The sequence below is a fragment of the Meles meles genome, chromosome 13 (genome assembly GCF_922984935.1).
Source record: "Meles meles chromosome 13, mMelMel3.1 paternal haplotype, whole genome shotgun sequence".
NCBI classification, from domain to species: domain Eukaryota; kingdom Metazoa; phylum Chordata; class Mammalia; order Carnivora; family Mustelidae; genus Meles; species Meles meles.
The window spans coordinates 63,428,427-63,451,054 of record NC_060078.1 but is presented as its reverse complement, the minus strand read 5'-3'; the positions used below and the strand labels follow the sequence as shown (position 1 = coordinate 63,451,054).

At 43.7% G+C, this 22,628-nt stretch overlaps 1 protein-coding gene across 2 annotated transcripts in view; it reads right to left on the bottom strand.

Annotated features, from left to right (window-relative positions):
- Positions 1-22,628, bottom strand: part of SORCS3 (sortilin related VPS10 domain containing receptor 3) — a 603,811-nt gene that overhangs the window by 418,577 nt on the left and 162,606 nt on the right. For both annotated transcript variants that reach the window (XM_046028096.1, XM_046028098.1), the window contains exon 2: positions 12,623-12,690. In XM_046028096.1, the coding sequence (XP_045884052.1) occupies positions 12,623-12,690 (68 nt within the window). The remainder of the gene's footprint in view (positions 1-12,622; positions 12,691-22,628) is intronic.

Below are 22,628 nucleotides of genomic sequence, written 5' to 3'. Positions count from 1 at the left end.
GTGAATAAGTAAAGAAAAATGGAATATACATACAATGGAATATTAGTAAGTCTTAAAAGACAGGAAATCCTTCCATTTGCAACAACATAAATGACACTTCAGGGCATTGTGCTAAGTGAAATAAACCAGACGCAGAAGGACGAATACATGATGCCACTTAAACAAGGAATCTAAAAGAGTCAGAGATTTAGAAACAGAATGGAATGGTGGTTGTCAGCGCCTGGGGGGGAGAGTAAGTGGTTATGTATAAAGCAAATGGTACAAAGTTCTAAGTTATACAAGATAATTGTGCCCTAGAGATCTGTTGAACAACATAAAGCTATAGTTAGCAATATTACACTGCGGATTTAAAAATGTGCTAAGACGTAGATCTTATGTTGAGTTCTTATCACAAAAAATAATAATAATGAATAAGGAGGGCAACAGGAAGCTTAGAGGTGAGGGATAAGTTTATGACATAGACTGTGGTGACAGTTTCATTTATTTCCAAACTCACCAAGTTGTATATATTAAATATGTACAGCTTCCTGTATTTCAATAATATCTGTAAAGCATTTTTTAAATGGGCCAAAGACATAAACAGACGTTTCACCAAAGACAATATACAGATTGCACAAGTAAGCACATAAAACGATGTTCAACATCATTACCTACCAAGGATGCAACTTCAAACCACAACGAGATATTACTGCTTCCCTCCTAATGTGGCTAAAATTGAAAATAGTGAAAACATCCCTGCTGGCAACGCTCTAAAAAACTGGAGCACTCATACATTGCTGGTAGGAATATAAAAGGGTACTGCCTCTCTGAAAAAGTTTGTCAGTTTCATCTAAAACTATACACACAACCACAACGTGATGCAGAAATCACACTCTTATGCATTCATCCCAAAGGGATGAAAGCATGATTACACAAAAACCTGTACTCAGATGTTCATAACAGCACTATTTGCAATACCCCTAAAATGGGGAACAACCCAAATGTCCTTCAAGAGGTAAAAGGCTAAACCACATACATATATACATACACACACACACACACACACACACACACACACACACACACACACGGAATATTACCAGCAATAAATAGAAACAAATAGCAATTTGAGTAAGTATCCAGGGAAGTACACTAAGTGAAAATAGTAACCCTGGAAGGTTACATATTGTATGACTCAATTTCTTCAGTATTTTTGAAATGAAACATTTTATAAATGGAGGACAGATTAGTGGTTGCCAAAGTTTAGTAACAAAGGGTCTGGGGAAAGGGAGGGGGCAGTGATTACAAAAGGGGAATAGGAGAGATTCTTGTGATAGAAGTGTTCCGTATCTTCACTGCAGTGGTGGATAGACAAACCTATACACACACACACACACACACACACACACACACACACAAATGAAGACAATAAATCCAAAAGAATCTTAGAAGGTTGGTGGATTGTAACAATATCAGTAACTGTTGTAATATTATATTATAGTTTGACAAAATATCCCCATTAGTGAGACCGGGTATAGAGTAAACAAGCTTTCTCTGTATTATTTCTTTAAGGCGCATGTAAATCTTCAATTGGTCTCAGTAAAAATTTTAATTTAAAATGTGTGTGACAAAAAATAAATGTGTGTGACTGTATTGGTGCACTCACCCCAAATAATATTCTATAATCAACAACCATCCTTCATAAAAGGAACAGGTGAGAATTTGCAGATGATTAAGAGTATTTTATCTGTCTCTCTGAGTGCAATTGTAGGGAGGGGTAGTCCCAAATATTGAGAATTTTAGACAACATACCTAATCAATCACAATGCCATCATTAATAAAGACTTTGGGGACTACAATACATTGTCTACAGTTCCAGGGAACAGACACAGAAATGTGGTATCAGAAACTGAGATAGTACTAACTACACCCTAATATCTGGGGAGACAGTATGGCCAAATGAGACTAGCATTGACTTTAGTTTTACAGCCGTGAGGTCAAACTTCATCTCTATTACCTGTTGATTATAAAAACCTCACACTCATCTCTACCAAAATGGGATACAATCCTTGCAAGGCTGCTACAAGTGACATCTTTGTACATAACCTCCTAGCACATTCCCTGACACATTATAAATGAGTCTTTTAAATCAGTAGTAAAAGCAAAGGCATGCTCTTTAAAATTTAGTGTATTTTATTAAGTCTTCTTTACATTAGAATTCATCAGAAAACATGTGATACCCTTGAAGGCTATTGGTCTAGTATTCCCAAAACCCTTCCCTAGCTTTTTTCTGGTGGTCCCAGTCTCCTTATGCATAGAAGTGAACAAGAAAGATAGCCTAGGCCAGGACATTCTCGCCCCCAAACATAGTTAAAGTTTTGACTACTTGACTCAAGTGGGCCTTTCAATCCTCTCTCAGGACTTTAAATCACAGGGAAAGTTGTTGTTGTGTGATGGTGGCTCACTGGAGTGCAGAGCCGTGACATACAGCTGCCGTGGTCCCTGGAGACATAGAGAATCGAGCCATGACATACCATGGTCCCTCAAGATGCCTAGGATTTTGTCCTTCCTGGAATCTTTTTGTTATCTCTTCCACCAAATGCTGAGTGATCCCAGTATCCTCCCCAAAAGTCCTACATCTTGACTACATTACTGATTACTTCTGTGGCTTGCAACCAAAAATTATGAATAGAAAGTCTTCCAAAGTCACCTGGAAACCGTTACCCATTTGTTGTACCTTCTGTTCCCCCAGGAACCCTGGATTCCCAACCACCAACTCACCCTAGTAGGGTTCACCTCAAGCACAATTCCATGGACAGCAGCACCTTGTAACCAACCTCTTGTGGCACCACTCTCTAAAATCAATGTTAATTGCCAATTAAACAAGCTTGATGCTGACAGAATGTGAGCTAATTAGTAAGTGCCAGAGCTCATTCTAATTATTAACCTTTACGGCTGTCATTTATAAAGACAAGAGTGCAACTATAGATTTTCACATGAATGACTGCACTTCTCATTCTGAACCAGCCATAAAGACTACAGATAACAGGGAAAGGTGCTACACTGAGGGCAGATTCCCCCAAAGAAGTTGTCATGCACCTTTCAGAAGCAAAGATGTCCATGACATCTCTTAAGTCAGCAGTTACATCAGAATCAATTGGGGAGCACCTTCAAACTATAAGCAACTAGAACTTGACCCCAGAAACTGGCTCCATAGGTTTGGAATAAAGCCCAGGAAACTGGTTTTTCTTATATTTCCCAGGTGATTCTCATGATCCACCAGAATTGAAAATCACTTAGACAAATATCCAAGAAACCCATTCCTAGTCCCCAGGGCAGTCACTTGGCTATAGATCTCTTATGAAATATGAATGGTATCTGAGCTAGAAAGGCCAGGAAAGAGTGATTACTAATGTAACAGCAGGAGCAGGGGGGCTGCTGAGAATGGAGAGACCTAGATTTGGGTCCCAGATCTGAAATCGCTGAGCACCAACCCATTCAGGACCTTAGTCATCCATTCATAAAATGAAATGTTCAATAAGCAGGCCTCACATTCCTCCCAGAAAGAGGAGACGTGCCAGGCATGCATGTGAGCAGTGACTACAACTATAATAACAGTTTAAGAGATAAGTACCACTGAAAGGGGAAGCTTTTAAAAGATAAACACTATGTATTGCATTTTAAGACTTGACTTTAGCTTTAACTTGGACACAAGGCATTTAGAAGCAACAGCAAGATGTGAAATTCTTCCTTTGTACGTTCAGCAATTCCTGAAAAGAAACCTCACAGACATGCGAAAGAAAAGCAGAGGCCTTTTGACCAGTTTACTGCTTCCCAAATAATATCTAGGGCAGTGGTCTTTGGGGAAGTTGCCAAAAGCCTCCTAAAGACATTTACAGTGTATGTCCAACAAAGTAACTGACTACCAAATGATGAGAAAGTAACTATGAAGCTTTATGAAGCTTGACTAGCTTATCTTTATAGGTGTTTATATATATAAAAGGAGGAATGGGGTATGTAAAAATCCACTCTCCTGTAATCTTGGATATAGGCTCTGTGCGAATTGAAAATTTTCTTTTTTTTTTCCCCCCTTATTTGGCTTCAAACCAAACTCCAAAGACCCACCTATCATAGTTTTAAACACGTGGACATCTGGCAGGGAAATAAATTAAAGCTTACCTTAGAGAGCAGGGAAATGCGTCCATTTATAAACGTTACTTTAGAAGGGACTGTCTGATCCTGTTTACTTATTAACTTCATTAGAAGGCTAATGAATCTACTGCTGAGAAAATGAGAGGGAGCTCAGGCTGGGGAAAGGGATGGGCAGAATTTCACACCCCTTCTCCAAATGCTGAGGTTATTTATGATTGCGATAAAGTGGCAGCGCATTTGGATGAAAGCGAAAACGACATAAAATAACAATCAACAGACACGATCCACAGAAAAGTGTTACATTCTCTCAGCCACTGGACAAAAATCAAGATTTATACATGTCTGGGCCCTGCCTCGTAGAAGAAAAAAAGACTAGGTCATAAAAAGAACCCCTCTTTCCCATAATAAACAGGAAAACAATAAATCTATAATCCAGACCCCCTTCTCCGGTGTTCTCATTTCTCTATTCTCTAACACAGGAAGATGTTTGAGGGCTCAATATTTAGGGCAAACCCCTTTCTCATTCTGTTTTTTGAAACAAAGATTTTCATAGATTTAATGATGCTCCCACTGCTTAATGAATTTAAATGAAGTAGTTTGGGGAGGTGTTCTAGCTAACACCCTCCAAATGGCCGCTGTCCGTGGGGAAGCAGCACGATGGTGAAGCCCTGTCTGTGTTGTTGACACTACCCAATCTGGGAAGGGAGGTGGCTGTGCTCAGGGCCAAAGCGGTTATGCACATCATAAATCCCAGTGTGGTATGATTCTTATCTGATTTCCCAGGCTGGAAGAATCAGTGGACTTGGGAGTTAAAAGAGGCATGAGAGATCACTTTATCTCACACCTCTATTTATGAGGAAACAGAAGGATGGCAAGAGTAATCCAATTTAGTGGTAAGGGAGATCTGCCCAGAGCCTTGTCTTCCTCTGAACTCACTGGTCCCTGGTCCTATCTGATGACAAGCCACTAAGGAACATTGGAAATTCTATATCCTGAGTAATCCCCAGCCTTACTAAACTGGAATCTCACGTAGGGCCCAGGAATCTAGATTTTTAACACATTCCACAAGTAATTCTGAGGATGTGCCAAGTCTGAGGCATACACTCGATGCCACCTTTGTTGATTACTTGGGAGGTAACCAAACTTTCCAATGGGTTTAGATTCCCTTACAGCTGCATTACAAAAGAAAGTGACCAATAATGGATGAGTTAACTCAACGCTATGTTAGGGGAACTTAAATCAGATGGTGTTTTGTATCCTGTACCCCAAAATCATCATTATTAGCATCAGGTGTAGAAAAACCAAGAAAGGTGTTAACCTTCGCCTTTGGCAAGCACAGATGAGTATCTAAAGGAGAAGACTCAAGAGTATTCTCTCAGTAGAAGTCTGTCATTGTCCAGGTGCACCTGGGTGGCTCAGGGGGTTAAGTGTCTGTCTTTGGCTCAGGTCATAATCTCAGGGCCCCAGTGTGTTAAGCCCTGCGTTGGGCTCCCCGCTCAGCAAGGAGCCTGCTTCTTCCTCTGCCCCTCTCTTCTCTCTCTCTCTCTTAAATAAATCCTTTTTTTTTTTTTTTTTAAGAAGTGTATCATGTCCAGGCATTATGCCCTTAAGATTCTAGATGTGCTCTGTACACCACCCTCCTAAAGATACCCGCATCACACTCATGTAAAACCTGGTAGAAGCTGCTGGGCTAGGAAGATGTGGACCTATGAACAAACAGTAATGGTTCTATTAAGTAATAACTAGATTGCAGGCACTTTGCGTTCCATATTCCATCTTACTAACTTCCCACAAAGCTCCCTTATTTTCATCCTATTATATAGGTGAGTAAATGAGGCTTAGAAAATTAAAACATTGCTCAAGGTGGTGCAGCTAATAAGCATTAGAACTAGGATTCACATCCAGGCAATTGGAATCCAGGACCCACTCCTGTAACCACTACCCATATTCAATCCCACCTATTAGAAGGTGTTTCCAAGAAACATGGGAACCACTAGTATATGGAATAGTTTTTCCTCTTAGGAGTTTTACACACTAGCAGGGAAATAAGACATTTCATCCTAAACATCAAAACAAAACAAACAAACAAAAATAGATGTCCATTGATCACTTCTCTAATTCCTTCCTAGAATTGTTTTGCAGCCTTTATAGAATGAAAAACATAGAAGTATTGCTATAGCAAGGCCACTCATTTCCAAGTGCACTGTATTTTGCATATACATGTTATTCCTGCACATGCCCAACGTTGTTTCCTAGTACATTAATCTTACCTCTCAACCAAATGAAACATTCCTTGAGGATAACAAGCATGACATAATTATCCTGCATCCCCCAGCAATGAGCACACGCTGCTTATATAACTGATGCTCAATTAATATCTGTCCAATTGAATGCTCTGTGACCCATTCAGGAGTTTTCACTAGATTTATTACTACCAAAAGCAAATAGGAGGAGGCCCCAGTTCTAGAGAGAGGATTTCACAGCCTGTATCATCAGCCCAGCCTTCAGGACTTCACATATGAAGAGCCTAGCAAATAGGATGGAAAGTTTTTAATTAACAGCCTAACCAAAAAAAAATGTCATTCCAATCTGCAGTTTTGTTTCCATTAATTCACTCAGATTCAGCAGGAATTCCACTAAGGAATTGGGATGAGCAGCTGTAGAGGGAGGGAAACACATAAATAAATCATGAATGTCATTAAAATTTGTAAACTAATAACTTCTGGGAAGACTTAGCAATTATTATCAGGGTTTTCTTGGCAAACAAAAAATTAATAAATCCAAAGGTCTCCATTTTCTATTAAAAAAAAAAAAAAAAAACCAGCATCCCCCAGAAAGGTCACTGATGGAACAATTAGGGGAGGGAAGAATAAATGGTCCAGTCAACAGCTCGCAGACCAGATGAAAAGTCATGGGATTCCCCAGTGGCAGGAGGATGAGACAACTCAATATAAGAAAATCAACGGGCCGAGGCAGGCTGATGCTGCGACACGATCTGGGGACACAGTGCTTCAGTTCCCCATCTCCAAGCCCTTCTTTAATGCAGACCAAGGGCTCCGCGTTGTAGATCTAGAAACAAGAAAGGCACATGGGCCCTGCTCTTGAGAGGCTCCCAGGCTGGAAACACATCACAACACAGCGTCAGTGATGCTAGAGGTGAGCAGAGGAGGGATTCCCCTATTCAGGGAGGTGGGGCAGAGAAGCGAGGGAGGATGTGCATAGGAAGTGGTAAGGTTCGGAAACACCTTAACCAGGAACGCCTCGGTTGGCTCTGTGGGCCCCAGGAGAAATGGCTGAGCGCCCAGTTGTTCCTTTTCCTCTTTTTTTTCTTTTTTTTTTTTTAATTTAAAGATTTTATTTATTTGAGGGGGAGGAGCTAAGGGAGAAGGAGGAGCAGACTCTGCACTGAGCACAGAACCCAACATGGGGCTCGATCTCATGACCCTTAGATCATGACCTGAGCCAAAATTAACAGTCGGTTGCTCAATCCACTGAGCTACCCAGGCACCCCAGGCTGGTTGAGTTTCTAAGAGCACAGTGTGTCTCCCTCTGTTGTCAGAGAGAAGCAGCTCAACTACCAAGTGACATGGTGGTGACCAACTTTCCCTGCATGTTTTCCATGGGTAGTCACTGTACACCAGGCATTTTCTAGGCAACTTCTGCATTTTATTTCATGCAAAACATCATTCCCACACAGTGAGTTGCGAGCCAGGATAGTCCTCATCGTACACTAACAACACAGAGGCACAGAGAGGTGAAGATATGTGTTTGGGGTCACACAGTGGCTAAGTGGAGGATTGTGGACTTGAACCGAGGCCATCAGTCCCAGCCCCATTTGTAATCACTTTGATGAGGAGGAGACCAATCCACTGATGCTGGGACCCCTGCCTTTAACTCATCTCTCCACCTTGGGTCAGGTTTCTAGAAAATCTAACAGTGCTAGGTGCCACCATCCCTCCTCACTGATGGGCAGCCTCCAGACTGGACATATTATGGGCTGAAAATGCCCTGATTGTGAAGCCCTGGGTCTTAAAAAAAAAAAAAATGTCAATTCCCAACCTCACTAGCCTAGAAGCTTGAACCCTAGATGGAAAATGTCCGTTGACTAAGGGAGACCAACAGATAGTTGTGTGAATAACCAACTTTCACAGCCATCCTTGTGGCAGAGAAAACAGTTTGAGCCCCTTCAGTGTAAGAGCACTGAGGAGTTTCAGAAAGAATGTCACAAGGGCACAAGGTACTGCCCCCCAATTGAATACATTTAAACAGTCTTTTGTCTATTTAGAAGTAGATGGCCTCTGAATTATGAATCCAGTGAGGCGAATAATTATATCTCACTGTAACCTGGCAGGGAATGTCATCTTGTCCTGACAGCTGCTGCTCCAGGCTCCTCCACTGTACAGAAAATTGAAGAGTCCCCAAATCCAATTTCAACTTGGTTAAGCATGTTGGGCCAAATCATGAAACTGAAAGGGTGTGTGTTTAATTTAGTTTCTTTTCTCTGCACACTGTATTAGTAAGGGAGATCACAGTGCTCTAGGCTCTAACTGCAAAATACATCATCATTATCAGGACAGAAAAAGAGGATGGGAGACGCAGATCTTTAGGGGATGAGGAGGGAAGACAATGAAAGGTTTGAAAAACTCCATGAGGCCCCAGCACACCGGAAAACTCCCCCAAAGTTTCCAAGCAGCCTCTTTTCTCACTGCAGCCCTACACAAGGATTGCTAAGCATGGTTTTATCAGATCTACAGACCCCTGGAAACAGAGCACAACAATACATTTGTATTTAACATCTACCCAGAGGGAAAGCCTACATTATCCACCAGGTTTCCAAATCCCAAATCACACCGCATGAATCTATCATACGCAAATCACACTCTGCATTAACTACTTTGGTTTGGCCCCTTCTGTGAACATGATGAGACCCCAAACCCTCCCTCCCTGGTCCAAGACTAGGGGCTTTGTCACCTGCTTGGCTCCCTTCTCCCCCGCAGCCCAATCTTACCTGGCCATTTCCCTCTGTTAGAGACATTTTCCCACTTCTCGTTTGTCAGATCATATCCCACTAGTCAGGCCAACACCTGGCTCAGAGAATCTTCTCTACAAAAGAACATCCTTGGGTTGCTAGAAGGTGATGTTTCAATTGTCTCCAATCGACACAAGGAACAAGAATCTAAATCACTCTTCGCCCCTCCCTAATCCCCTGGGGATCTCTGCTAATTTATCCATAACACAGAATACATCCCCTTGGTGCCCTACAATTTCCACCACACGGACCCTGGCATCAGTGGATCCCCATAAACAGAGTCAATAATGGAACGAACACCACACAAACACAGAGGGTTACAGTAATCATTAGTCATTACAATTAAGTGAACTTTCTACATGTGAGTCACTGTCTTAAGGGTTTGTACATTTATTATTTCACTTAATCCTTGCAATCCATCCATTAATTCACTCACTGAGCACACATTAAAAATCTCCTGTGTGCCAGATACTGTTCTAGGTGCTGAGAGTATAGTCCTGAATTAAAATGCACAAAAATTCTCTCTCCAAACCTTAGATGTTAGTGGGTGCAGGCAGACAATAAATCAATCCATAAGTAAAATATTTAGCATGCCAGATGGTAGTAAGTACTAAGGAGGAAAATGCAAGTGAATGACGGAATGTGAAGTCCTGGGAAAGGCCTTCCTGACTAGGTGAACAGAGAGGGGAAGAAGAGAGGGGCTGGGCAGCCCTGCCGAAAGAAATGGGAAGAGCCAAGGGTAAGAGCCATGGGAGGGAGAAGAGGGCCTGAGTCAGCTACAGCAAAGACAAAATGGTTGGGGCAAAAGTAGCTTCTCCATCTCCAACTTATATTCAGGGTAAGAGAAACGGGTTAAATAGTGACCACCAGAAAAAAATACATTCGACATCCTCATCCCCAGAGCCTAAAATGGACCTTGTGTGAAAGAAGGCTCTGTGCAGGTGTAATTAAGGATCTCAAGATGAGATCATCCCAGATGATCCTAGAGGTCTAAATGTGATGGCAAGTGTCCCCAAAAGGGACAGGAGAGGAGCAGTCATGGGCGCAGAGGAGAGGGCCGTGGGGGCTGAGAGACGCAGAGAGAGAGTCCCGCGAGCCACAGGGACTGTTGGCAGCCCCTGGGGTTGAAAGAGGCAAGGGTGTTCTCTGGAGCCTCCCGACGGAGTGTGGCCCTAAAGACCCCTTGATTTCCGACTTCCAGTTTCCAGACCCGGGAGAGAACACATTTCTGCTGCTTTGTGCCCCCAGTCCAGGCTACTTTGCAACAGAAGCCCCAGGAAACCGATACGGAGAGGTTAAGTAAGGTTGCTGCCGTTACAGAGCTCTTGGAGTGGGCGAGGTGGGACCTGAATCCTGGCAAGGAGACAGCAGGGTGCCCTCGGGGCCACTCGGCAATCTGCAGTCTCTGCTGTACACCAGGGAATATACTGGTTTGTCTGACCAAGGGCCACACTTCCTTACTTAAGGGCCTTAAGCTGCAAGCACCTGGCCTTGGCTCCCTGGCTTCACCTGGCCTACCCCTAGAACTAGCCAAACACAGGCTGCCAGGTAGAGCTCTTGCCCACTGTACAGACAGGATTTTCTGGATTCTTTTTTTATTACTTGCCCCCAAAAGCAAGCATGGGAGTCGGGCTTAAGGTATCAGCATAGCATCATGTGACTGGACCTGAGGGGAAGGTTTCGGAGGCTCTAATTCGCCGAGAGTCCCATGTGACTGGAAATAGGCATGCTCTCATCTATTAGACAAACCCCAGTTACTTATATCTCTGCCAATTTTCATTGAGCAGCAAAATAGGTTTTGAACATCCTGTGCAAATGGAGGCAGGCCTGAGTCGATGTGAGCAATTAACCCCTAAATATTTAATAGATGCTCTGACTGCTCCCCTCCCTGGGAAACAGACTCTGGCTAGTCCTCTGCAAACAAACAGGTCAGACGAAAAAGCAGCAAGGCACAGAGATACTCACGCTCCAGCCTACTCTGGTTCCAAGACCACAGGAAACCCTCAGGACAGGACTCTGGGATGATGACACAGCCAGGTGAATGGCCTTTGGGGACAGCATCCTCCCCAGGATTTACCAATGATGAAGCAAACAGGATGGACATACACAGCCTTTCCAGAGTGTGAAGAGCCGACTCATGGTGACTGATGCCATTTGCCGTTGCCCTGTGTGACTGCTGGCAGTGAGGACGTGTGCATATGCGTGTGTGCAGGTGCGTGTGCGCCGTACGGAAGGGCGAGTGTGCTGATACTTCTCACCCAGAGCAATGCCTCATGTCATGGCTTCATTCAAGCTCTCTCTGATCGAACCCACCCACGTCCTCCTCCCTGTCCCCTGTGACCAGCATGCCATCAGAGCCGACTTAACCAGTTGGTGCAATGGGCATGCGGCTTAATATTGGTTTCAGGGGCAGACTTTGGTGATTCATCAGTTGCATACAACACCCACTGCTCATTACATCACGTACCCTCATTACTACTGCCCATCACCCAGCCATGCATCCCCCACTCACCTCCCCTCCAGCAACCCTCAGTTGTTTCTGAGAGTTAAGAGTCTCTTCTGGTTTGCCTCCCTCTCTGTCTTTACCTTATTTTATTTTTCCTTCCATTCCCCTATGTTCGTCTGTTTTGTTTCTTAAATTCTGTATGAATGAAATCATCTGGTATTTGTCTTTCTCTGACTGACATATTTCACTTAGCATAATATCCTTTAGTTCTATCCACATCAATGCAAATGGCAAGATTCTGATGAACTTTTAGGCTGAAACAAGTTTTCATATACTATATTAGTACATTTATCTTTATACCAATGTTGTTGTAAAATATACATTTTTCCCTATATTAAAACATATGTATTACCAATATACATTTTAATATATATGAAATTAAATGTATAGTAAACGTTCATTAAATACATAAACTTGGTGAATATTTATTGAATATTTATTAAATATGTACATTAAATTTACTAACATATATATATATTTTTTTTTTCCAAAGGAGCCCACAAAGGCCACTGTGTGGACCTGATCCCCACGTGTCTATTCCCACAAGCAGAGGTAAGAACCACAGAATCTCACAGATGCAAAGGACTAGAAACGGTCCTTGGGCCAAGACTCACACCCAAGGCAAGAATCCTCCCTCCAGCAGGTTCTCCTTGTTCTGGGCAGACTCGTCTGATGTCTCCAATCAGACGTGCGTTGGTCAAGCAGAATGAGACATGGCAGGAATGCAAAAGCAACAGCGATGCCCAGCAGAAGGTGCGACAGGCCCCGAAAGAGATAAGCAGAGTGCTAGGGGAATTCGCCAGTGGGGCCATCCATTCCACCCTGGACATGAAAGAGGCCTTCCAGGAGGAGGGCTGTTTTCTGTCTCTTCCAAAACATGCTTCCCAGCCGTGTGGCTGGCATTCTTCAAGTGAGTGGGGCCAGAGTAGCTTGTTAAGAACCTGTAATCCACTTACCTCCACAGCGAGCTCTCAGTCACGCTCCCCAGATTGAAGTCATACAGCTTCGTCAGGATGAGTATCACCTGCAATGGGGATGGGGCGGAGGGCAGAGGAGAGGAACAAAAGGGGAGAAAAAAGGAAGCTTCCTTTAGTTTGTGTAACAATATACAGTGCATCTCAAACCACCCAGAGGGCTTAGTGTTTATCCCTTGAGTGGAGGGGTATTATAGGATCAAGCGAGGGAAAACAATTATTAATTTAATGCATCCCTGTAACTAGTAGCATTTATTTTAATCCTGACGACGCTTTGCATTTGAAATAAAACATGCCAACAGGAATTAACTGGGTATCGACAGTTGTATCTCTGCATCTGTCCTCCTTCAAGGCAAGGACTGGCCGGCTGGCTCTGATCACTCCTAGGGCCCTCTGGGGATCTGAGGCTGGGCTCGCTTTTGATCTGAAGATGACTCTGACTTACAGACTTGGACCTAAAAGGGTAAGAAAGAACTGGGCCTAATTCTACCCATCTACAGAGAGGTTCAAAGAGATTGTGTTTCTATCACTAAGGCCTCAACAGCCACAGAAATGTGAACAACAGGCAGGCCCAGTCCCCAACATCCTCTGGTATCATCTGCCATCTACCATTAGGCATCTGTCCTTGTCATGGAATAAACAAGTCACTGGACTGCGCTGGGCTCCAGGACCACTTTCCTGACTCAGCTGAAATGAAGAAACCCAGAAGGAAGCTGTACATGAAAGAGAGCGGGACTTTCTGTAATAGTCTTAGCAGTTTCCTGAAATGGTCTCAGTCTGGTCCTATGCCTTTAAATGTCTCTAGCGGGGGACCAGGATACCAGACGTTTCTCTGCCTGCCCCTTATGTGCCTGGGCAGTGGCTCAGGCATGACTCAGAATCTACGAGGATTTCAAGCGCGTGCACCTGAATCGATTTTAATCAAAACGCAGGTGCCTAATATACAGCGCCTGCCTGCACACGTGATAATCCAGTTACACGTAATTGTGTTTATCTAAATTTAATGCACAACTCATTTCACTTTTCTCAGCTCCTTCCCATTCCACAATGTAACTTCCTCCAGTTCATTTGCACAGCAGCCATTAAACTCTTTCCAAGATAATGAATTTCTGCTACCAAGATGGAACTTTCCCATTCTAGGTATCTATTTAAGATTAAAGAAAAATAATCAGCCATTATATTGAACATTTTTATGGCATTTCACTGACAAGAGAACACTCACTTTGAGATTTAGTCTCATCCAGCACCCCAGGGGGTTGGTCAGCACCATTTCCGTTCCCTTTATGTAAGTTAAGAAGAAATTAAAGGCAAGGATGTGGCCCATTATAGGTCAGAGAGAGTCCGTGAGGAAGTTGGTTTGGGATGTTCAACTTCTCTGCAGGGCCATGACTGGAGGACTCTTCTCAGAGTAGCCTCCTTGATGGAGAGTGGTGGGTGGGCAAGAAACAGCCAAGCCGAGACAAACATCAATGGCTTGGCTACTCATAGAACAGGAAAATCTACCAACTACCTGTCCTTTTAAAACAGCACAACAGCAAGGACTGTGTACCCAGTGCAGAGACTTGCTCCCCACAGGCACTCAATGATCTTGCCTCTCCCACTCATAATGAGCTTCCTCATTTATAAAATTCATGGGCTAATGAAAGTAAGGGACTTAAGCCCACCCTCCCCAACCACATGCCTAGGAATGCAGTGATAATTCCTGTTTTCTGGATTAACACACACACCTACACACACACAGCAGACTTCATCTCCCCTTCATTTTACCTTCTTTTGTCTACAAAGGCATTATCACAGTCACAAGGTAAAAACGTGGGTTGGCTATGTGCTGGTGAACCCAAATTCTGGATGAACAAACTCCAAACTACTCTTCTAGAAATAGGTCAGAACACCCATCCCAAGCTCTGCAGGAGAAAATCAGGCCATTTCATTTTCTCCCAATATCAAGCCTTCATGGACATCAAACGATCTCCAAAAAGTACAAAGTCCACATAGAGAGAAGAAAGAGGTGTAGGGGGTAAGAGTTCCATTTAACCAATAGAGCTTCTAACATGGAAAGAACTCAGGGCTGTTCTTACTCTATCAGTCTCTTTACTCAAAGTTTAGACCCTCTTCTTCCCTGCCTCCATCTTCCCTGTCCCTCATGTTTCTTGTATATCTAATCTCATGCCCGTGTCTGCTTCTTGGGGGATCCAGACAGACTCATCCTTCCACACCTCGATGACTGTTACTTCTCCCTTCGTGGTAGACAGTCGCAATTCGTGCACTTTCTTGGTCAGAAATCATTGCTGGTTCCCTCTGCCTAAGGATGAACTCCAGACTCCTGAGCCTGTTATGTAAGGCACTACACATGCACATATTCACATGCACAGATGTACACACATATACACAAACACACACTCCTTCAACCACTTTTCCACAGTTCTCTAGACGCTGTCTTCTGCTTTAATAATCCAAGTTTCTCAAGGCGTTGCAAATAAACCACACCTGTTCTCACATCTCTGCCTGCTTCCTTTCATGCTGCATTGTATCATCTATGCCTCTGCCTTTTATGAAGCTGCACATGCCTACCTGTTGTTCAAGAAACAACCTGAAGCCCATCTTCTCCAGGCAGCCTCCCAGGACCAGTCCAGCCATCAAAATTCTTACTCTTCTGAAGTCCTACTGCACTTAAAACAGAATTACATCACTAGGTACTTACTCAAACACTGTCCTGATCCTTTCTGGCTGGCACAGGATCTGCCTTCTCAACTAGACTGAGGCAGGGTTTGGTGTTGTTCTTCTGTGTCCCTAACAGGTAAGCTCAACATGTCAAAGGTTCCTAAAAATAATCATTTTTGAGTCAATGAAGGATAATGGAGTTTTAGTGGCAAATCATAGTCTTCAGACGGGCGTCGTATTCATTTAGTCTATTTCTCTCATTGTACAGATGAGGGAACAGATGCTCAGAGAGATGACGGGACTCAAGTTAGTCTCAATAAAGTGTGACCTTGACCAAGTAGCCAGAGCACTGTTCTTCCATTCTATGAGTAGATCTGGAGGTTAACTGTCACTGGAAAGCCTTATAAATTCAGACTGTCTAGTCCCACTCCCAGAAGGTTTGACTTGGTGGGTCCTGGCTAGGGTCCAGATATCCTCCTGTGGTAACTGGAGAACCACACTCAAGAAAGGTCCCATCCCACCATGATTCCTCTCTCAACTCTGTGCTGCGGTGACCCACTCTTCCACCACGTTGAGACCCTCATTTAGAGAAGGACCCCTTCCTTTAAATGGAATTGAACCTTACAAAGAAAGCACACAGTAAGAGATGTCAGAGGAAGATGTCTCAGCAAAATCACCCCTGCATTCCCCGGAGGAAAGATCCAAACACTGAGAATTAGGGGCTGGAAGCTTTCTTTCCCCCGAAGCCAGCACAGAAGGACAATAATAGAACTATGAGGAGATGATCGTGTAACTTTTAGATATTTGGTGCCAAGCAAACAAAACTAAGAATGAAACAGCACCTGCCCATCCCTGGCTTCTCTCATCACTCAGAGCCTTCCAAAGGCCTCCAGAGAGGAGGGAATTCGCAGGGAAGAAAACTGAAAGCAGATGCAGTAAACCCACTAAGCCACAGACTGCTGGGCAAGTACACAGATCAGAAGGGGCAGACATGAGCATGCATGCCACAGGGATCACCAGTGGATGGCATGTAGCACAGAAGGGTAGCAGGGCTAATCCAGGACCATAGCAAAGCCTGACTTGACTCCTCTCCAGCAGATGCCCCCAGAGGAGGGTGGACAGTCAAAATCAACAAAGGAAAAGCAGTGAGCAAACCTTCACTGAACCCCTATCATGTAATAAACACTACACTAGGTGCTTCTCAATCCTCACAACAAACTTTTGCAAGTGCAACATAATATCACAGTTTTACAGATGAGAAATCTGAGTCCCAGGAGCTAAGCAAGTTGCCCCCCAAGGCCCACCACTAGCAGGAGACAGAGCCAGCATTCCCGCCATGGGACACAGCACACTTGCCCTGCTCTAATGCAATGCTCCTCCATTCTGCAAATGTTGATGTGAGCTGTTTGTGTGCGAGGCAATGAGCGGTCATAGAGGAGAAAAGCACATCCCTGACCACAAGGAGCTGAGCACTTACTAATGGAATTTCACAAATATTTACTGGGATCCACTTCAGTGAATTAGACAGGGACCTGCTAAACTTTGAGACTCAAGGAGAGAGCCAGAGCTCAAGACCCAAGGGTGAAGGTAACAGGAAACGGAGATATGGAATGAGAAAAGAACTAGACAAATTGTCAAATAAGCTCATTTTGACCTAACTGGCTACAGTCCTGGGGGCTTTTAGACAGCAGGAGAAATGAAAATAAATAGGAATAATTCATGAGTAAATAGCATCTTTTATATATATATATATATATATATATATATATATATATATGTCATATACCTACAGACACACACATTTAGAGAGTGTGGAGAGAAGTCCCTAGATATGTGTGTGTGTGTGTGTGTGTGTGTAAATACAGCTAGAAAGGCCTATGTATATAAAATGAGTACTCACACACCACATACAACCTTAAATTGGCATCTGATCTCTTCTCTGGAATTACACTCCAGTTATTCCTCTCATAGCTCCCATCGCATAGGATCCATGTGACTTTTCCGTATGTCTGACTTGTCTGTTAGATTGTGGCCTCGCTGAGGTTAGAAATCAGGTCTCATTCAACTCCGCATCCCCAATGCACGGCACACCACCTGACACCTGGCAGGCACCACACACGATCCACCGAGTGAATTATGGATGCAGGACAATAAAAGAAGAGATGATAAATGTATTTGAGAGGTACAGATAATGTGCTGTAAGAGTTGAAAAGAAGCAATTAAGTCCACAGAATGTGGCCAGAAAAGTCTCCACAAAGGAAAGATTACATGAGCCAGAACTCCAAGTATGGTAAGAATTTGGATCTACTAAAATGGAGCTGGTTTGCTGTCTTTAAGTTTTTAATTGAACAGAGATAGATGGGGAAGAAGGAGAGGAATGCCTTTGGAAAGGAGTAACTGGGGTTACCAGGAGCAGCGCGCAGGTAGAGCAGCATGGGCCATGAGGGGCAGGAGCAGTCATGGGTTGAATGCAATGTCATGTATACACGAACGACTTGGAGACATGGGGAATGCCAGGTTGAGAAAGAAGGCAGAGAGGACAATGGGATCATGCAGGAAAGAGAGAAGAAGCTCAACCTGAGGTCAACTATGGGTAGATGAAAAGTTTTATAAGAGTGAAGAGGCCGATATCAAGGGAGGAATATATTATACCAAGAGACTTACTATGTGTGTATATATATAATATATATATATATATTATATATATATCTGTCTAATAAATAATATATATAAGGGGCTAGTTAAAATAGGAGGCTTACTATACATAATATATTAAGGGACTATATTATAATAAGGGACTTACATGATAAGGTGACAATAAAGGACATGGCTAGTCTTTTACAAAATCAGCTGGTGCCGTCTTCGGTGACCATCCACCTACACTTTTCTTGTCCCCAGGCATCTACTGTCTTCTGCTGCCCCCAGATGCTCAGGCCAGCCCTCAGCTAATGACCTGCTCTTTAGACACACAAAGAGCAGTAACTAATGTCTTTATTTCCCATTTCCCTTTTCTCTTCCATTCATCTATTCCCAACTTACGCCAAGCACAGCATAAGATTCTTGGTGATAAAGTGATCAAAAGAGAAATGGCTGCTGTCCACATGAAAGGTAGAGTCATCCTCAACCTGCTGCTTCCAGGATCATCTATTTGAACTCAGGAGTCCAAGTCTCTGGCAGAGCTGGAGAAAGTGGTATGTGGGGGCAAGGGAGCTTTCTACCCTCTTCCCAACCACTTCCTATGAGAGAGGAGGTACCCACACTCAGAACTGCAGACAAAGAAAGAAGTCTCAGCCTCTATTCCATCTGAAAACCCTTCCAAATGTCACTGTGTCTAGATTCACTTGCCCTCTGGGTCCAGCCATCAGTCCCCTGGACAGGATTTGCATGGCAGCCTGGAAATAACAGAACATGAGCAACCTGAGGGCTGCCCCAAAACCCAGTCTCGCCATATGCTACTGTGTGAGCCTGAGCAACTTACTTATGTTTTTGGAATCTGTTCCAATTTCCTTAAATGGGGATAAGGACACCTGCCCCTGCCAACCTCACAGGGTTGTTGATTCAAATCAAGTAAGGAAAGCTGATCTGCTTTATAAGCTGTACTATGGCAATATGAGTTATTAATATGATAATTATTCTTTAGGAGCGAAGCATTCCAAGTGATTTTTATTTGGTGCGGGCAAAGGGGGGAGTTCAGATTCTAGAGTTGCTAAGCTCCTCCAAAAAATGACTCATCTACTCTAGACCCCAACTGCAATACAGGAGGCCACAGATCAGAGCCCTGCATTGCACCTGCCCGCGCCCCCACCCCCCAACCACCACCACTCAGCTTCAGAAGGAAGGCAGGCAGCCTGGGGGGATTCCTGTCCTCTGAAAGGATAATGCATAATCTGCAAATTCATAAATCACTAGGACGCTCTTGCCCGTGAGCACATTCAATGAAGGGAGGACCTTTAATGCCTGTAAAATTTTACTCTGAAGGAAAATTACTTTAGTTCATTAAGCCTTCCTGAAATCTTGATGCCTTTAAATCCATGGGGTTCCCTACACATCCCCCTCACAACCTACCCCTTCATTCCTGCTCCTACCTGATAGCCCAGTAGTTCTTTGTTGACAGGAAAGACAGTGGCTTTCTTTACCAGAAGTAGTTGACTATGGGAACCTAAGAAGGATGCTAAAATGGACCCCTCTGGGACCACTTACAAGAGTGTAGTTTTCAGTTCCAGCAGAGTCTGAGTCCAAGGGTCTTTCTCACACCTCCAGGAGCATTCCGCCCCCCAACCAGGGAACAGAAATTGAGGTCTTGCAGTCCAAAGTCTGACTGATCTCCAATACCAGGATGTCTGCCACTAACTGGTAGCCTGAACTGTGCTAGATGTATGCCAAATTCAGAAAGACATAAAGAGGGGCGCCTGGGTGGCTCAGTGGCTAAGCATCTGCCTTCAGCTCAGGTCATGATCCCAGGGTCCTGGGATAGAGCCCTGTGTTGGGCTCCCTGCTCTGCGGGAAGCCTGCTTCTCCCTCTCCCACTCCCCTTGCTTGTGTTTCCTCTCTGGCTGTCTCTCTCTCTGTCAAATAAATAAAAATCTTTAAAAGAAAAAATTGTTGCTTTCTTCCCCAATCCACCTGCTATAAAAAAAAAAAAGAATGACATAAAGAGTGTCCCTACCTGCGATGAATTTAAAATCTTGTACAAAATATAGCAACTTTGTCATATATAAGGTGTGGAATTCCACAAAGCTGTTCTTCCCTTTCTTGCTTTTTTATAAGGGCCTTTTTACAAACTCTGGGGTTCAAGACAGAACCTCAGCATGATCCTCATCCCACACACAGCAGGACAAACACTGAATCTTCTGAAATATGTTTCAGTCCACTGTAGCACCCAACTCCTCATAATTATTGTCCTCATTCACTAACCAAATACATATAGAATGCTTCCTATTTGCCAGGTAGTGTGGATTCAGCATTGAAGAAAATAAGCCAGATTCTTTGCCTTCATACATTTGACATTCTGGCAGGGGAGATAAATAAATAAATCAGTAAATGACATAGTCACATGATGGGGGAATAATTAAAGAAAAGGAGAAGATGAAAGAGGAACATCCTTTATGAAAAACCAGGAACCAGGAACATCCTTTATGAAAAACCAGCTCTCCTGCAAAGCCTTGAATGAGACGAGAGGTTAGGTCATGTGGTAGCTGGGTAATCGACATTATAGGTAGTGGAGCAGCAAATGCAAAGACCCTGAGGCAGGAGGATCCCTGGCATATTCAAGAAAGAGCAAGGAAACCAATGAGGCTGGAGCAGAGAGGAGCTGAAGAGGAGGTGAGGGAGGTATTGGGAGACTTCGATCTTGCTGGAACATGTGAACCATTGTAAGGATTCCAGTTCTTACAGAGTGAGATGTGGGGCTGCTGGGGGATTTTCATAGAGGACTTTACTTTTAACTGGATCAAAAAAGACAGGAAGGGAACAAAACTAAATTAGGATCTGGTTGTAATCATCAGGTGAACCATGGTTTATGTTAGAGCAGAGCTACAGCAAGGGACATGAGGGACATTATGTTTATATAAACTGAAGGTAATGTCGAGCAGAAGAGCTGACAAATTGGCTCTGTGGTATGAATGAAAGAAGAATTGAGGGTGACCCTCAGAGCTCAGGACTAAGCAGTTGGAAGCACAGAGTTGATATTTTATGAGATGAAGACTACAGAAGAAAGATTTGGAGGAAAGATTAGAAGTTTAACTTTGAATGTGAAGTTTGAGGTGCCCAAGATAATTCAAATGGAGAAATCCAATAGTCACCTGAATAAATGAGTCTGGAGTTGAGGCAAGAGAATCTAGGACAGAAATATCCATTGGGGAATTATCTGTAATTAGATGATATTTAAAGACACAAGATTAGATTAGGTCGCCAGGAGATGGAGTGTGAATGGAGTAAAGATATGAGGACTGAAGGCTGGGGTGTTCCAGCATCCAGAGGTCAGGGGAGTGAGAAAGGGGAAACCACCATGTGTTCAGTCCTTTTAAAATTGGCACAGTGGGTATGTGTGTTCTGCCTGAATGCTCACCAAATTGTATTTACTACAGGGCAGACTCTCAGTAATCAAATAAATTAGATGGCCTTCAGTTGAGGCCAGTAAACTCCTTTCCCCATATCCCCAGTGTTTGCTCTCTGGACTCCTCTGTGGCCACCACTGTGGCAAAGATGGAGGCTTTGCTGGGGCTTGACATGGACTTCCTCTCACCAAGATGACGTGGATATTCCCACTGCTACATTCCCGACCTGCCAACATCAGAAACCAAGGCTGGGCCTCATTATAGCACCTGGTGGTTGATTACACTGCACCCCCCCCCCATCACACACACGGAGCAATTTCTTCTCTGCAATTGCTTTCCGTACCTGCAGTGCTTAAACCAGAATCAAAATCTTTCCATTTCAGAATGCCTTTTTCACTGTCATGGTATCCCACACAACATTACTTCCAACAAAGGAACTCATTTCACAGCAAATGAAGAGCAGTAACGAGCATGTCCCGGAATTCACTGGTCTTCCCACAAACTTCATCACCCAGAAGCCGCTGGCGGGGTGCAATGGTTGAATGGACTTTCAAAGATTCAGTGACCACCCTAGCTGGGAGCCAACGCTGTGAAGTTGTGGTGCTGTCTTCCACGATGTGCATTTGACCAATCCATGGTCAAAATACCAGTCTGAGAATCAAGGGGCAAACGTGGTAATGGGCCTCTCATTATGGTCCCCAGTAAGCCATCACACTGTATCTCCTTCATGCCCCCACAACTTTTGGTTCTGTTGAGAGAGAACTCTTGGCTCCTAAGGAGGGAATCATCAAAAAAGAGACAAAGAACCTGATCCACTGAACAGGAAGGAGAAATTAATATCCATCTATTTTGAGCTTCTCATGCTACCACTGAAAAGAAGGAAAAAAGGGCTTATTTAAGAATAAGGGATAGAGGGGTGCCTGGGTGGCTCAGTGGATTAAAACCTCTGCCTTCGGCTCAGGTCATGATCCCAGGGTCCTGAGACTGAGACCCGCACTGGGCTCCCTGCTCAGCAGGGAGCCTACTTCCTCCTCTCTCTCTGCCTGCCTCTCTGCCTACTTGTAATTTCTGTCTGTCAAACAAATAAATAAAATCTAAAAAAAAAAAAAAAGAATAGGGGATAGAAATGGACGCCCACCATAGCTAAGGGGGGGGGGGGGGGGATTATGCCGTGTACTCCCTGATCTCTTTCCTGCCTATGTATTGTGGGTAACCGGGACCCTGAGGATTGTATTTCTAAGACTCTCCTAGTTTGTTCCACACACTTCCAA